This window comes from Nicotiana tabacum, chromosome 2, assembly GCF_000715075.1.
Source record: "Nicotiana tabacum cultivar K326 chromosome 2, ASM71507v2, whole genome shotgun sequence".
In the NCBI taxonomy this organism is placed as follows: domain Eukaryota; kingdom Viridiplantae; phylum Streptophyta; class Magnoliopsida; order Solanales; family Solanaceae; genus Nicotiana; species Nicotiana tabacum.
The window spans coordinates 94,439,849-94,456,798 of NC_134081.1; the positions used below are offsets into that span (position 1 = coordinate 94,439,849).

Here is a 16,950-nt window from a genome sequence, read left to right on the forward strand (position 1 = left end):
AATTGCATCTGCTGTAAATTTCCACAACAATAGCTCCAAAGGAAGTCAAGGGATTTGCTTTTACAAGAAGTTCTTGTAGAAGAGTGGTAGTGATTCGACCCTGCATCTGCCGTGGCACCTACAAAGTGGAAGAGCATAAAAGTTAATAAAATGACATAAAAATTAATATCATCCATCTAAATCTCGATGGATAGAGTTATTTGATACTCAGATTAGTGAGAGATAATAAACAGTTGATGAAATAATCAAGGTATGAATAAGTTGACTCTAATACTATTGTTATAAATATAAACAATTATTATTTATTTTAAGTTAACAATCAACATGTGCAAACTTTTAGGGAAAATTATGGGGCACGTGAACCCATGATCTCTCCGTAAAATTAGATATTTTATGTATATATTTTTTAAATGAGATATAATATTAACTGTTGACATCTATGCTTCAAAAATGCTTAATGGTATACTTAGTTAAAGATTGAGTTATTTATCAAGAGAAATAAGGATTAATATATTTTTTCTCCCTTTTTTTAGTAGTACACGCATACTATTAAATAAAATTATTTGTAATTAACTTTTACGTAAATATTATTATGTAAATATTTTGTAAAAGTATGGAGTAGTATTTTATATTGATTGCCTTGGCAGTTTAGCACCACCTGTGACATTGGAGTTTCATCTTCTGAAGGCTATGATACTTTGTTATTTGTGATCCATCAAATAACCAACTATACCAACCGCCCCTTTCTCTCACCATTTCACCCCGCAAACTACGCTAAGCAACATAAACAAACTAACATTAGAAAAAACAGTACAATCTTTGACAAAGACACAGAGATAGAAGAATAATTTTGCAAAGATAAGGGAACAAAGACTTGTAATTTCTATGCAGTGAGTAGAAATTAGTTTCCTGTGAAGATTCTTTATTTTTGTTTGAAAAATAAAAGAGGACATGCATGTCACGAATTGGGATTTTTAGCAGAACTTGTTGACTCTCATCAGGTAGGTTATTTTTTTGATAAATCAACGTGACCCAATAGTCTCTGTTTGTATTTATTAATCGTCTTAATTAATATGTGCACATAAACTTAGCCTGGAATCTTTGTGTTCTCCTTGCTATTTCACCAACTGATAAAAAAAAATTCTGTGTGTTTCTGTTTGATATTTTGTTGGCAGCTATGCCAATGGTCGGAGATGGAAAAGTTTCTGTTTTGTCAGCAGAGCAGAAGCAGTAGTGGATGGCTAAAGATTCGCAATTTACAGGGGCTAAGTCCCATCTTGAAGTGAGTTTTCCTTCCCTCTCCTAATGCACTAGTATGTTCATTGTCCTGTTGCATTTAGCAAAGTTATGAGTATGAAAAACAAATTGATCCGAGTTGGTCACTTTTGAATTTATGAGGAATCTTATGTTTCTGATTTTAGTCATGCCCAAGGAATGATCCCCCCGGGGTTGGGGGTGTATTCTTGTGTTATAAAGTTATTTTCTTTATAATTTTTGTTTCCTATTTCTGTCAAAATAAATGATGGTTAAGTATGCACAGGAAGTCTATAGGGGAGCTATAGTTTCTTTTAACTTTTAAGATAGGTGATCAAGGGCTTACTTTACTTGATCAAAAACAAAAAAGAAAGGTGATCAAGGGCTAAATAAGGACTGCTATTGTCTTCTTCATATAGAAATAAATCAAAATCTTTGTTAGTTTTGCATTGCACATGAAAGGTGTTACGTTTTCTCCCAAACAAATCGTTCATTGACATTTTATTAACGACTTCTTCTTTTTCTTTTGATAAATCCTACGTTGCTCGGAATCTCCGAAAATGTTACCGGGTGCGTGTCGGATCCTCCAAAAATAGTGTATTTTTGGAAGATCCGACACGGGTGCGGCATCATTTTGGAGAGTCTGGGCAATATAGGATAAATCTATTTAATCTTATTCATTGAACAACCAATTTTGTGTGAAATGTATGAACGAGGTGAATGAGTGGCTCAATTAGAGGAATTTTCTCATGCCTGTAAAAAAAACATTATATTGTTCTGTCTATGTTTAGGATTTTATTTAGCATAGTGACCAAAAGTATTGTAGAGGTTACACCTTTTGGCCTTCTTTTATCATATCTAATGAAAGAATACTGGCTAAACAGATGGGATCACTAGAAGGAAGAGCAGTACTTCAGCTTGAGGATGAGAACCTTGTGAACTCTAAGAATAATGATAGGAGGACATCTTCTATGGATGCCACTCCTCAGATATCAGTTTTCGATGCCGATGCAGACGATGTTAGTTGTAAATGTATGTGGTATAATTTAGTAAGGCAGATGCAGATAGTTTTGTTCTCCAAGAAGTTAAACATGCTTATTCCTTGTGGTCCTCTAGCCATTCTTGTTGATGAGTTAACCGATCATCATGTAAGTTGCAAAACATTTTCCAGTCCAATATCTCGGATTCTTAAAGGAGCTTTACTCACATTATTTTTTCTCTTGTTCTTTCTGTCATGACTTTTTCAGGGATGGATCTTCTTTCTTAGCTTGTTAGGAATCATACCCCTTGCAGAGCGTTTAGGTTGGGCGACAGAGTAATTTTCTAGACCCATAATCTACAGTACTTTGTATGAGCAAATCAAGTGGAATTTGTTTGTTGTTGCCAAGGAGTTGTCGCCGTTTATTTAACATTCTGGCTTAGTGTCTGCTAGTGACAGTAAAATGAAAGTTTGGGCTAGAATGCGTTCACACTTATTCACATTCCTGTTTTGCTGTATGGATAATTTGGAAAATGAATAGCTTTTTAATTATGTTCTCTATTAAGTTGATAACTTGGAACTTTGTATTTGATTAATAAGCTGAAGGTGATCAGTTATGTTATATAAAAGTTGTTTATAGTATTTACACATTTCATAATTGATGTGTTTTTGGTTGTCATTTTTGTAGGCAACTGGCTTTCTATACGGGACCAACAGGTAATCTTGTGTTTTCTTTGTATCATAGATGTACATACGTATTTTTCATATACTTGACTTAAAGGTCATTTTTCTTCTTTATGTGATTATTTATCATAGGATGTTTTGTTGCTATGGAATAATGATCACTTTTCAGTCTTAACTTGCTTTCAATTTGTGTCATCTTTGAGCAATCTGCGGTTGTAATTTTGCAGTTGGAGGACTTTTAAATGCAACTTTTGGTAACGCAACAGAGCTAATAATATCAATGTATGCACTGAGACGTGGCATGATTCGTGTGGTTCAGCAGTCATTATTAGGCTCAATTCTGTCTAATACATTACTAGTGCTTGGATGTGCATTTTTTGGTGGTGGACTTGTTCATTCCAGTAAGGACCAAGTTTTTGACAAAGTAGGTTATCTTATGCTACCATATTTATATGACTCGGAAATCAATATCAGTTTTTGTTCAAGCATTATATCACAATAGCAAAGGTATGACATTCTCGGAGTTTTCTATGTCAGGGAAACGCTGTGATGAATTCAGGGTTGCTTTTGATGGCAGTTATGGGCCTGCTGTTTCCCGCTGTCCTCCATTTTACACACACTGAGGTGCATTTTGGGAAGTCAGAGCTGGCACTTTCCAGGTTTAGCAGCTGCGTAATGCTTGTAGCATATGGTGCATACCTGTTTTATCAGCTGACTAGTCAGAATAGTCTTTACATGCCAATTGCTGAGGTTGGGCTTCTTTGTTTTCTCAGCACATTTTTTGTGTTAAATGTTTCTTACCTTGGATACAGAACTGGTTGTCTTTCATCGCAGTGGAATATCAATTGAGAAAAAAGAAACTTGAAAATAAAAAGTTCCGGTCATTAGCATCACATAAACCTACTTTTCCTGCCGAATTTTATGATTCACTTTCTGATAATATTTCCATAAGAGTAGCCACTGCATCTGGTAATATGAAAATAAAAAATGTCAGCTCTTGCCTAGAAGGAGTGGAAATTATGCAGTCTTCTATACATATTATCAATGGGGAAACCCAAAAGTCCTACAGTGATTCCCTTGCATACCATCCTTTATCCCTCGCAGGCTAGGTTGATCATTTGTTAGCTACATTACTCTTCCATTGAGTTTGTTCAGGTTTTCCTAAAAGTTTAATAACGTTCAGGAAGAGGGTGAGAATGACGGGGGCGCAGATGAGGAAGAAGCTCCTGAGATATCAAAATGGGGGTCAATCGTATGGCTTTCGATTTTGACACTATGGATAGCAGTCTTGTCAGAGTACCTGGTTAATGCCATAGAGGTAACTTCTTCGTCCTGCACTACCTATTCTCATTTTCTAATTTGGCACTTCATAACTTTGGCATTCTAGTAGTAGAATCGTCTAATTCTCAATCTATAACACATATAAGAAGTGATAAGACAAACTAAAAAAATATTGTTCCTTTTTAGTCTCTCTGCCAATAAACATTAAACTATGTTTTCAGGGGGCATCAGTTGCTATGAGTATTCCTGTGTCATTTATAAGTGTCATACTGCTCCCAATCGTTGGAAATGCAGCTGAGCATGCTGGTGCTGTCATGTTTGCTGTCAAAGACAAGCTTGTATATTCTTCTCTCTTTTCTTTGTATCAGAACTATAATTTACTATCACCATTCCTCATTTACCTGGTACTGTCACAGGACATCTCTTTGGGAGTGGCAATAGGCTCATCAACGCAGATTGCCATGTTTGGGGTAGGTAATTTGAAATGTTTATGCGTGTTAATTACATCAAAGAGAAACTTTAACCAGGAGTTTACTGTTGATTAGCTGCTTTCTTCAAATAAAATCTATGTTTATGCATGCAAGATATGAATATATCAGCATGTTTCTGCTTTGCAGTTGGCTGCAAATCGGACATCTCATTCAGGAAGAACTATCCATAGATATAACTGAAAGAGGCATTCTGTTATACTTTGCCCACCTTCACTTTTGGGACAATCACATAATAACATCCAACTGAAACTTTGTTCTCATATACAAGAGTCATGACACACAACTTACATGGCAACCACTTTTTCACTTAAGATATGCATTTTGAACCATATCAAATAACCATGTTTACTGCCAAGTCAAATAATTCATCGAATTTGTTCTCATATTGCATCCATGCTTTTCCTGAAAGTACCCTATATTAGAATGCGTATGAGTTGAATTTGTTTGAAAATTCTTATATCAAAGTCTCTGTCTTTCTAGGTTTCCTCAATATATGATCTGTTCATAAGCACAGATCTATTTTGTGCGCATTTTGGTCTTTTTGTTCATTACTGATAAATGTTCTTAGAAGTTTATTCTTTTATTTCATCATTTTTACTTTTTATTAAGTGTTGGCCTTGATTGTAATCAATATAATCTGGGAGTTTATGCCTCGTTTAACCTGTACTATTGTTGCAGATCCCATTCTGTGTTGTGGTTGGATGGATAATGGGTCGTCCTATGGACTTGAACTTCCAATTATTTGAAACGGCCACACTTTTCATGAGTGTTCTTGTAGTAGCATTCATGTTGCAGGTGAGTTCCCCCCTCCTCCCCTTTCACTTTTGTTTGTTGGTTTCTAAGTGCTCTTTCAATTTAGAGGTTGATGTTGGGAAATAATTAAACAATACTCTTGTTTTCTAAAATTTCTTGAAAACTACAATGTCTATAGAGGCAATATATTTGCTTCTAAACGTTGACGGTTTTGCAAGTCTTGCGGAGGAGCTTTGATCCAGTGTTAAAGAAATATATCATGTCTCTTATTCATCCTCCCTTTCTTTCCTTTGTGTTTTGCTTCACTCCTGGGGTTTCAACTTTTTTCTTTCCGTTTAACCTTTCCTTTTTTCTGCAGGATGGAACTTCAAATTACTTTAAAGGACTGATGCTCCTTCTCTGCTATCTGATAGTTGCTGCAAGTTTCTTTGTGCATATAGATCCAGAGTCTATACGTAAGTTGTGTTTCTTTTTCGTGAAATTACCATATGACATTGACAGCTCCTGGTCTTCGTTTTATTTATTCTTTTGGTGTTCCTTTTAACCGATAACATCTGTTATTATTTCACTGTTACACTAATCTGCTTTGCTTATGGTCAGTCAGTTTAGCATTAGATTAGATAACCAGTTAACCATTTTGGGTCTCGTTAACGTAATATTGTATTGATAACTACCTTATCATATATATATTCTCTGTTTTAGTTGAGATCCCAAGTTTGGAAATTCCTAGGGATACTAAGCAGCTAGAATCTGATTCTCTCAGTTATTTCAATCTTAATATCCTGATGGGTAGCCGCTTCATATGGCAGAATATTCTTCTGCTTCTCTCTTTTTTCATGGCAGCAGTAGATAATCATGATCTTTAATCCTTCAAGTAAATCTGTCTGCAAATTGTGATAGCAATCAGATCTGCTTCCCCGGTTTTTCCCTTTCTGCATATACCATAACGTTAGAACTTTTTATGGTCAGTTGTTCTCTCTCAAATTTTGCATATGGTATGTAGCTTAGGAGGGGTTACAGATGATTCCAAAATCCAAATGCTGCGATTATAAAGAGCCAATTAGAATTTCTAGGATGTGCGGTCCTTCCTGAATATGACACTTAAGAAAAATAGACACTGCTTTAATTCACATGAGGATGCAATCTAGAGAACCAGCTGAAGGTAAAACATCTTTTTAGTAAGCGGGACTGATTTGGGGGACACTTGCATTGGAGTTATGAATTCGTTACTGACTTTTAGTTAAGCACACTTGGAATGGTGCTTAATCATTATCAGCAATTTTCTTTTAGAACATTTTAGAAAAAACTCCATAATAATGAGAAAGAGTTAAAGGGAACTTCACACCTGAGGCTCTGGAACTAGAATAGACATCCAGAAAAATTCCTGTTTAAATTTACGTGAAAGTCGTGCCAGTGATCATTTCAGACAATAAGCTGATTAGGAGATCCCAGGACAGAAATAACATCCGTTCATAAAGATCGAATATTCTTAGCCTTGTTCACGAAGGCGAATGAAGTGTTGTGGCATTGGGTTCATATGAACCTAGTACTTTTATGCAAAACATAAATTTATGTGCAAAAGTATAGTAAAATCATAACAAATAGTAGGCCTGAACCCATAACTTTAAAAATACAATGTGTTCAATGCTAAAAACCTTAAAAATTGAACTCGTAGAGCTTAAAAGTTGAACTCGTAGAGCTTAACAACAAGCACGATTTTATTTGTTGTAGAGTGTACGTGATGTTGTCTATTTATCTTTTGTTTTGCTGGATACATCATGTTTCAATCCACTTCCATTTTAATCCAATATCTGCAATGTATTTGCAGAGGACAAGCCCAAAAAGCCATAAGTAGTGAACATGGTGGTTTCTGATGTTTGACCTACTAAAGCTGAAGGGCTAGAATACCATTAGATCTGCATATGTTTAAAGAGCCATCTTCAGTTTTGGCCACTCTGAGCTGTGAATATCAACGATCGTTCATCTGCAGATGCTCAGGGTTCTGTGTTGCTACTATATATATTTTGAGAAATTTCTTGCTTTCTCAGTTTTGACTTGGAAGCAGGTGTCATTAAATTAGGTGTTTTTGTGTGCAGCTGGTGATTTGTCATTAAATTAGGTGTTTTTGTGTGCAGCTGGTGATTTATTCTTTCGCCTGTGAAATAGCTGGATAGTAAAAAGAAAACAATTTCTGTGTTAATACTTAGGAACTTTAGGTAATTGTTAACGCGAAATATTTCCTTGTTAAATGCAGAATATGTATATTTTTTGGTTTTCCTTGAGCAGATCATGAACGTCTGCGATCATATACTATGTATCATGCATATGAAGAAAAATCATTTGTTGATGGTTAATAGTTGCTAAATGAAATATTATACTTTGTAGTTTCTTCAAAAAAAAACAGAAAGCAAAATATTTAAGATTTCTTCCATGAACTTATCAAAGCTTATATAAGCTTTTAATTATCGCAATACATTCTTTATTACTAAAATATTCCGTAGACCAATGGTTCTGCACTAATTACAGCTTTTATGTGGACCGTCGTGTATATGCGGCTCAATATACATATATAATTCTGCAAAAAACAATTTTATGTAAAAATGTGTATGCAAATCATAAGACCTAACGATATATATCAGGATCTTAAATGTGAATTAATACTCATGTATATTAATAAGAGGGCCAATTAATAAATTTTTACCCTTATAGCCTATTTGGTCAAACTTCTAAAATCAGCTTGTTTTGAAAAATATTTTTCTTACAAGTGCTTTTCAAAAAAATACTATTGGTGAGAAGCAATTTGTGTTTGGCTAATTAATTTGAAAATTACTTTTGAGCAGTAATTAATGTTTAGTTAAACTTTTAAAAAGTGATTTTAAGTATACATTTTTCTCAAAAATACTTTTCAAAAGTATATTTGGGAAGAAGCTATTTTTTTCTGCCTCTCAAAACCTACTTCTGCTTCTACTTAAATATTTTTTTTTTCTTTTAAAAGCTTGGCCAAATACCCGAACATTGGGAAAAATACTTTTGGCCAAAAAAAAACTTGCCAAACATGTTATTAATCTAGTTCATCAGTCAAAACAATGAATTGAATGGACAAGATTTGTTGTTATTAAAGATCTAAATTTACAACTTCTATGAATCTGGTCCACAGATTATTTTAGAAAATTTCTAATTGTTTCGGTCATCGATCGGACTATTACCCGATAATACTAGACTATAAGTTCGAAAATTCCAGGAAAGACATGAACCTGGAGAAAGTCGACCAAATCAAAGTCACCCGCTATTGGATAATGAAGTTGCAATTTTCATTGACCTTTTACAAAATTTCTACATTAATAGAATAATAAGCGAAGTAACACCCGGTCAACTATACTTGGAAAAGTCTACAATCCAAACATCACAAAAGGCCTATATAAACTTGTAGAGAATGTTTGCTTGGATCATGAGATTAATTAGATCAGCATAACTATTTCGGCGGAGAATTAATTAAAGTCTAAACAGAAATATTATGGCGCGATCCTATGGTGTGGGAGATGGTGGCTCAGCAATTGAGGGCTCGGGGCTGATGATAATGGTTGGAATGGTTGTTATGTCTATTTTAATGATCTCAATGGTCATTTTTGCTTGTGGGGACTCCTCTAATGGCGAGAAGGACGACGACTGGTACTATCGTGGAGGTGGAGGAGGCGGCGGAGCAGGCGGCGGCTGTGGTGGAGGAGGTTGTGGTGATTAAATTCTTGTGGTTACGTTACGTTGTGGAGTGATCAAATAGCTTATTTTTTGGCTTATGTAGATGAGACTCCAAGTACATATATGTAACCGTGTAATATTTGCGGATATTAACTTTGCATGCATGGAGTCTCTAAGAAACATTACCACTATTTCTACATTGTAAAATTTCCTAATTTGTACGAAATCGATTGGAACCCCCGACATGCAATTATGCCAACTTCAAGTTCTTGTCTTAAACAATAGTGTATTACTCTTTTAAAGGATTCAAATTACCCTAATAAAAATTAAAATTTACCGACAAATAAAATTATATTCATAGAAGAAATCTATTTATATTTTACCCACAAGTAAAATATATTCAACAATATTTTTTTAGAAGAAATCTATCAAACGAGAGAGATCATGAGATATGAGGCTTTAATCATTCGCTTGTAATTTCATTAATCTCAGCACTCTCAAGTCTCAACTATCTCATAATCTAAAAAATTAGGTATCTGTGTGTGGTCGAAACCCATTAAGTCAGTCGTACGGACTGATCGAGATAACAATACTTCGATCGAAAGGTATCTACGTAAGGTCAGGTCGAGGTCCGAAGAAAGGGCTTCAGGATTCGAGCTCCAAGTCTGATCTAGGATCAGTTTGGTATCATTATCAGACCCATGACCAGATCGAACCACGAGGCAAAAGGTTGTCGGAGATGCACAGACCGACCAACACCCACCCCGAATATCAAGACTCCGAGTCAGGATCGAGCTCGAGTCAAGGCTGATGGCTCGACCCGATATCGAGTTCGAGTCAGTATCGAAGCTCACAGACAAGGGCGTTACAGCCGCACTAAGGGAGAGAATCCTGGCGGGAATTAGGAAAAAGACAATACATCATGGGCTCTCCACTATGTATTTTTTATTGTATATAAAGTAGGATCCCTCCACTATAAGGATGGGATGGATTGTAAGCAGAGGACACATGGTAATAAAAGATTTCTTCTCATATTGAAAGATATCATTGTGCTTATTTCACTTTATCTTATTCGTTCTTCTTGCTCGCTATTCTCATTCTCATAGTCAAGAATACACGTATTTCTATTTCTCTATACGATTTGTATCAAATTATATCACATGTCCTTAGAACCATACACAAATTTAACTCTATCCAATTTTTCGGGTAAACAGTTTGGCGCCCACCATGGGGCTAAGGATAACAGTGATTATTTGATACGAATCTAAAAAAAATACGCCGTTGTGTTTTGTGCTTGTTTCCGAAAATATTTTGGATTTCAGATTAACAACGACTAACTACCAATCAAATGGCTTCACCAATCGACAACGAAGCCGGTCTTCAAGATGAGAATAATAACTTGACATCCAGTACCGAAAGACCACTTGTAAACGCCGTTAGAGCGCGAATCGAAGTGCCGATAGATATCAATTCGCATGTAGCTATTGAGGCGAACCTACATGCTGAACCCAAAAATAACATTCATGGTAGCACTCGGTCTGCAGTTCGAGATACCTATAACGTCGAGGAAAACGACGTTAGCTTGCGCATGATTTTCGAAATGTTACAAGCCCAGCAAATAGCGATAGCTCAGTTGCAGAGCCAAACTCAGGTACAAAGCAGGCCGTAGCCCAATCCGCTTCGAGAAATCACCCACAGAACGGAGCCAGCCATAGTGAAGTCAAACGAGCATGAATCGGGGACTACTCCCGAAATTACTAAATTGCTCGAGGAGCTCACAAAACGAGTCGAAGCCAACGATAAAAAAAGTAGAAACATATAATTCCAGGGTCGATCAGATCCCGAGAGCTCCACCAATGATAAAAGGGTTGGATTCGAAAAAATTCGTACAAAAGCCTTTTCCCTCGAGTGCATCCCCAAAACCAATCCCCAAAAAATTCCGTATGCCCGAAATTCCCAAATATAATGGTACGACCGATCCCAACGAACATGTCACCTCTTACACGTGTGCCATCAAGGGTAACGATTTGGAAGACGATGAGATCGAATCCGTGTTATTGAAAAAATTTGGAGAGACCCTCTCGAAGGGAGCGATGATTTCGTATCATAATCTGCCACCAAATTCTATTGATTCTTTTGCCATGTTAGCGGATTCGTTTGTAAAGGCACATACTGGTGCCATAAAGGTCGCAGTAAGGAAATCGGACCTCTTCAAAGTAAAACAAAGGGGTAGTGAAATGCTGAGGGAGTTCGTGTCCCTATTTCAAATGGAACGCATGGAATTGCCACCGGTCACAGATGACTGCGCCGTCCAAGCTTTCACCCAAAGGTTGAACGAGCAAAGTTCAATAGCATCGCGTCGGCTGAAGCAAAATTTGATCGAGTATCCAGCAATAACTTGGGCAGATGTACACAACCGATATCGGTCAAAAATTAGGGTTGAAGACGACCAGTTGGGAGCTCCTTCCGGGTCCATGCATCAGAACAGGACATCTATTAAAAACCAAAGGGACATCGACAGAGAGCAAAGGTCGAACAGAGACCGATATCAACCGTACGTCGCAGATCAAATAAACAATGGTTCAGCGCGCAATGCCGCTCGAAACAATCGAAGGAGTGATCGAGGAAAAAATTCTCGGGGACTTATGAGCAAGAGTGGCTTTGATAAATATGCGGATCCTATAGAGGCACCTCGGTTATCGGAGTACAATTTCAGCGTCGACGCATCGGGCATTGTATCGGCGATCAGAAGAATCAAAGATACTAGGTGGCCCAGACCCATACAAACCGACCCTTCCCAAAGGAACCCGAATTCGATATGCAGGTATCATGGTACGCATGGCCACAGGACCGAGGATTGCAGACAATTAAGAGAAGAGGTAGCCTGCCTATTCGATGAGGGCCACCTTCGAGAGTTCCTCAGTGACCGAGCCAAGAATCACTTTAGAGAAAGGGACGCCAGCAAAAAATATAAACAAGAGGAACCTTTGCATATCATTCATATGATCATCGGTGGGGTCGATACTCCACAGGGACCTGTGCTCAAATACGGCAAGATACCGGCCACAGGGGAAAAACGAACTCGAGGTTATGTACCCGAGGGCACATTATCATTCGGAATTGAAGAAGCTGAGGGCATTTCTTAATCTCACAACGACGCTCTGCTAATTTCTATCCTATTAAATAAAGCTCAAGTTAAGCGTGTTTTAGTGGATCCAGGTAGCTCTGCGAATATCATCCGATCTTGGGTAGTATAGCAGCTCGGTTTGCAGAATCAAGTCGTGCCCGCAGCTCGGGTCTTGAACGGCTTCAATATGGCCAGTGAAACGACTAAATGGGAGATTACTCTACCAGTGAATGTAGCTGGAACCATCCAAAATACTAAATTCCACATAATCGAAGGAGATATGAGGTACAATGCCCTACTCGGAAGGCCTTGGATCCACAATATGAAGGCAGTGCCTTCGACCCTCCACCAAGTAATAAAATTCCCTACATCGGACGGCGTGAAAACAGTATACGAGGAGCAACATGCTGCGAAGAAAATGTTTGCGGTCGATGAGGTAACACCGATACCAACGCTATCGGCCTCGGAAAGATCGAGCACTAAAGATAGACTAGAAACCAAATAGCAATCACAGCCACCAGTCTCGACCGAATCAGTGGAATAGGAAATAGAGGATAACGAAGAAGAGTTTCTGACACCTCGAGCTTTCATCGTCCCCGACGACTCCGACGCTACCAAATCTACGATCGAAGAACTGGAGCAGGTTATATTAATCGAATATCTGCCCGAGAGAAAGGTATACCTGGGAACGGGATTGACCCCCGAACTCAGGAAAAAACTTATTCAATTTCTTATCGATAACATAGATTATTTTGCTTGGTCCCATTTAGACATGGCAGGGATCCCACCGTCAATAACAACACACCAGCTGAGCTTGGACCCTAGGTTCAAATCGGTGAAGCAAAAAAGAAGACCTCAGTCCGAGGTAAAACACGCATTTGTAAAGGATGAGGTAACTAAACTTCTCAAAATAGGGTCAATTCGGGAAGTAAAATATCCCGAGTAGTTAGCCAACGTAGTTGTAGTCCCTAAAAAGGGAACAAACATAGAATGTGCGTAGATTATAAAGATCTAAGCAAACCATGCCCCAAAGATTCTTTTCCACTACCTAGCATCGATCGCATGATCGATGCCACAGCCGTCCACGAGATCCTTACTTTTCTTGCGATCGATGCCACAGCCGGCCACGAGATCCTTACTTTTCTTGATGCCTATTCCGGGTACAATCAAATTTGAATGAACCTGGAGGACCAGGAAAAGACTTCATTTATCACCAACTATGAAACCTATTGCTATAATGTAATGCCATTCGGGCTAAAAAACGCAGGAGATACTTACCAACGCCAAGTGAATAAAATGTTCGAAGAACAAATAGGTAAGTTGATGGAAGTTTACGTTGATGACATGCTAGTTAAGTCCCTGCGCGCAAATGACCATTTGACTCATTTGCAGGAAACGTTCAAGATCTTAAGGAAATATAACATGAAGCTCAACCCCGAGAAATGTGCTTTCGGGGTTGGATCGGGCAAGTTCCTTGGTTTCATGGTATCAAATCGGGGAATCGAGATCAACCCCGACAAAATTAAGGCCATCAAATACATCACCGTCGTGGATAGTGTGAAAGCAATGCAAAGGCTAACCGAACGGATAGCTGCCTTAGGCCGATTCATTTCGAGGTCATCAGATCGAAACCAAAATTTCTTCTCTCTACTCAAAAGGAAGAACGATTTTGCCTGGACCCCAGAATGCCAACAAGCACTAGAACAATTGAAGCAGTACCTATCGATCCCACCACTACTTCACACTCCGAGGACAAATAAGAAGCTTTACTTATACTTGGCGGTATCGAAAATCACGCTAAGTGGCGTCCTAGTTTGAGAAGAGCAAGGTATACAGTTTCCTGTTTATTATGTAAGTCGGACCTTAGGAGAAGCAGAGACTAGATACCCTCACTTAGAAAAATTAGCACTTGCACTAATAAGCACCTCTAGAAAGTTAAGACCATACTTTCAATGTCACCCCATATGCGCTTTAACCACTTACCCACTTCGTAACATTTTGCACAAGCCCGAATTATCGAGTCGATTGGCCAAATGGGCCGTCAAACTTAGTGGGTACGATATCGAATATCAACCCCGTACAACCATCAAGTCCCAAATTTTAGCAGACTTCGTAGCCGATTTCACGCCAACCCTTGTACCCGAAGTTGAAAAGGAACTCTTGTTAAAATCGGGTACGTCGTCGGGGGTTTGGACCCTTTACATAAATGGTGCTTCAAATGTGAAGGGGTCCGGGCTTGGCATCGTACTAAAACCTCCCACATGTGGCATTATTAGGCAATGAGGCCGAGTACGAGGCCATGTCGATTTGGGATACCAGCAGAAATAACATGCGACAATGGTAAACAATTTATCGGCGGTAAAGTGACAAAATTCCTCGAAGACCATAAAATAAAAAGAATACTATCAACACCATATCATCCTAGCGGGAACGGACAGGGCGAATCAATGAACAAGACTATCATCCAAAACCTGAAGAAAAGGTTGCGCAAAGCCAAAGGGAAGTGGAGAGAAATTCTGCCCGAAGTCCTTTGGGCATACCGAACAACATCGAAGTCCAGTAGTGGAGCAACTCCATTTTCCTTAGTATATGGCTCCGAAGCCTTAATTCCAGTCGAATTCGGAGAACCCAGCGCAAGGTTCCGACATACATCAGAAGAGTCGAACCACGAGGCTATGAATACTAGCCTCGAATTATTAGATGAAAAATGAGAAACGACACTGGTTCGAATGGCTGCACAAAAATAATGAATCGAAAGGTACTATAATAAAAGAACCAAACTCCGCCATTTCGAGGCCGGGGACTTGGTCCTAAGGAAGGTCACCATCAACACTCGAGATCCTAATGAAGGGAATCTCGACTCGAATTGGGAAGGACCTTATCACGTCCTCGATATAGTCGGAAAAGGGTCTTATAAACTCGGAACAATGGATGGCAAACCGTTACCAAACAATTGGAACATATCACTCCTCAAACGATAGTATTGTTAAGGTATGATTTTCTCCTTTCTATCATCTAGATATATATATTCGACACTAACTCATTGCAGGAATTCGACAAAAGATATCAAGACCTCTATTTTTAAAGCACGCGTTGTACTCTTTTTTTCCTTAGTTCGGCTTTTATCCCAAATGGATTTTTCTGGCAAGGTTTTTAACGAGGCAACAATTATGTGCTACCTGAACACAATTCAACAGTATCCGAAGCTTCTTCATAATAAACCCCGAATACTGGGGGACTACCATCAAATAAATCAAGTTCGATGCAAGAAAGTTATTTCATATCAAATTCATGTCGGGCAGGGTCTCGATAGAGAAAAGTGTAAGGGCCAAATGGTCAAAACGAACCATGCCCATGTAGTTTTTCTCGAACTCTGGCACAAGATACAAACATATTTATAATGACTTATAAAGGAAAAACTTCTTCTTCTCAGATATCTCTTACTTTGAAAAGGTCTTCCTACTTCATGATTCAAACAGGCTTAAGGGCCAACCACCATCAAAAGGCCTACGGGCTACGATATTTTGAGTTCGAAGCAATCACTCACTCAATCATTAAGCCTAAGGGCTATCTTACATCGAGCTCGAGCGAACCACTCACCCGATCATAAAAAGATTACGGGCTAAGATGCTTTGAGTTCGAGTTCGAGTTCGAAGAAAACACTCACTCAATCATTAAGCCTAAGGGCTATCTTATATCGAGTTCGAGCGAACCGCTCACCCGATCGTAAAAAGCCTACGGGCTAAGATACTTTGAGTTCGAGTTCGAAGCAAACACTCACTCAATTATTAAGCCTAAGGGCTATCTTACATCAAGTTCGAGCGAACCGCTCACCCGATCGTAAAAAGCCTACGGGCTAAGACACTTTGAGTTCGAGTTCGAAGAAATCACTCACTCAATCACTAAGCCTAAGGGCTATCTTACATCGAGTTTGAGCGAACCACTCACTCGATCATAAAAGGCCTACAGGCTAAGATACATCGAGTTCGAGTTCAAAGCAATCACTCACTCAATCATTAAGCCTAAGAGCTATCATACTTCAAGCTCAAAAAAATAAAATCACTCACTCAATTATTAAGCTTAGGGACCAACACACTGAGAGTTTGAGGCTCTGTTCTCGCTTAGAACAGACCGAAAGGGTTCCATTACTCCAAAATTCAAGATAACTCAGCTCGAAGAACCGCTGTAAAATTAGGTTGCAAAAACACGTTCGAGCATGAAAAGGAGAAGACATTCAAAAGAAGCTCTATTATTAACAAAAGTGGGTATGTACAAAGAGACTGGTAAAAAGTTTGCAAAAGAGAAACTAAGTCCTAACTGCGGCCGGTATCAATATCTCCTTCGGGAGCTGCTTCTTCTTCAGGCTTTTCATCGGACCCGCCCCAACTACCTTCTTCATCATCATCGTCGTCGGCATAGAGACAAGCTGCCTGGCTTCAGCTTTGAGCGCCTTAGCTCGGGCGATTTCCTCAAAAAGTTCAAAACCTTGAGTGTGAATTTCCTCGAGGGTTTCCCTCCGAGATTGGCACTTTGCCAAGTTAGTAACTCGTTGCTCCCGATCAGAAGCCTCCCTTAGCTGCATTTGAGCAGCCTCGACATTCGCCCGATACACAACAGTGGACTTGTCCTCCATGACTTTTGACGACTCGATCTCCGCCTTGGCCTCAGCAAGCCTTGTCTCAAGC

General features: G+C 38.6%; 1 protein-coding gene across 2 annotated transcripts; it reads left to right on the forward strand.

The window, feature by feature from the left end:
• The first annotated feature begins 750 nt into the window (after positions 1–750).
• On the forward strand, positions 751–7,792 carry LOC107774660 (vacuolar cation/proton exchanger 3-like). 2 transcript variants are annotated; one of them, XM_016594373.2, is made up of 13 exons: positions 751–890; positions 1,176–1,282; positions 2,139–2,402; positions 2,502–2,569; positions 2,922–2,950; positions 3,145–3,341; positions 3,455–3,667; positions 4,101–4,235; positions 4,420–4,536; positions 4,615–4,668; positions 5,368–5,484; positions 5,801–5,897; positions 7,271–7,792. In XM_016594373.2, the coding sequence occupies exons 2-13, from the start codon at positions 1,238–1,240 to the stop codon at positions 7,291–7,293; spliced, it is 1,359 nt and encodes a 452-aa protein (XP_016449859.2). In that variant the 5' UTR covers positions 751–890; positions 1,176–1,237; the 3' UTR covers positions 7,294–7,792.
• The last annotated feature ends 9,158 nt before the right edge of the window (positions 7,793–16,950 follow it).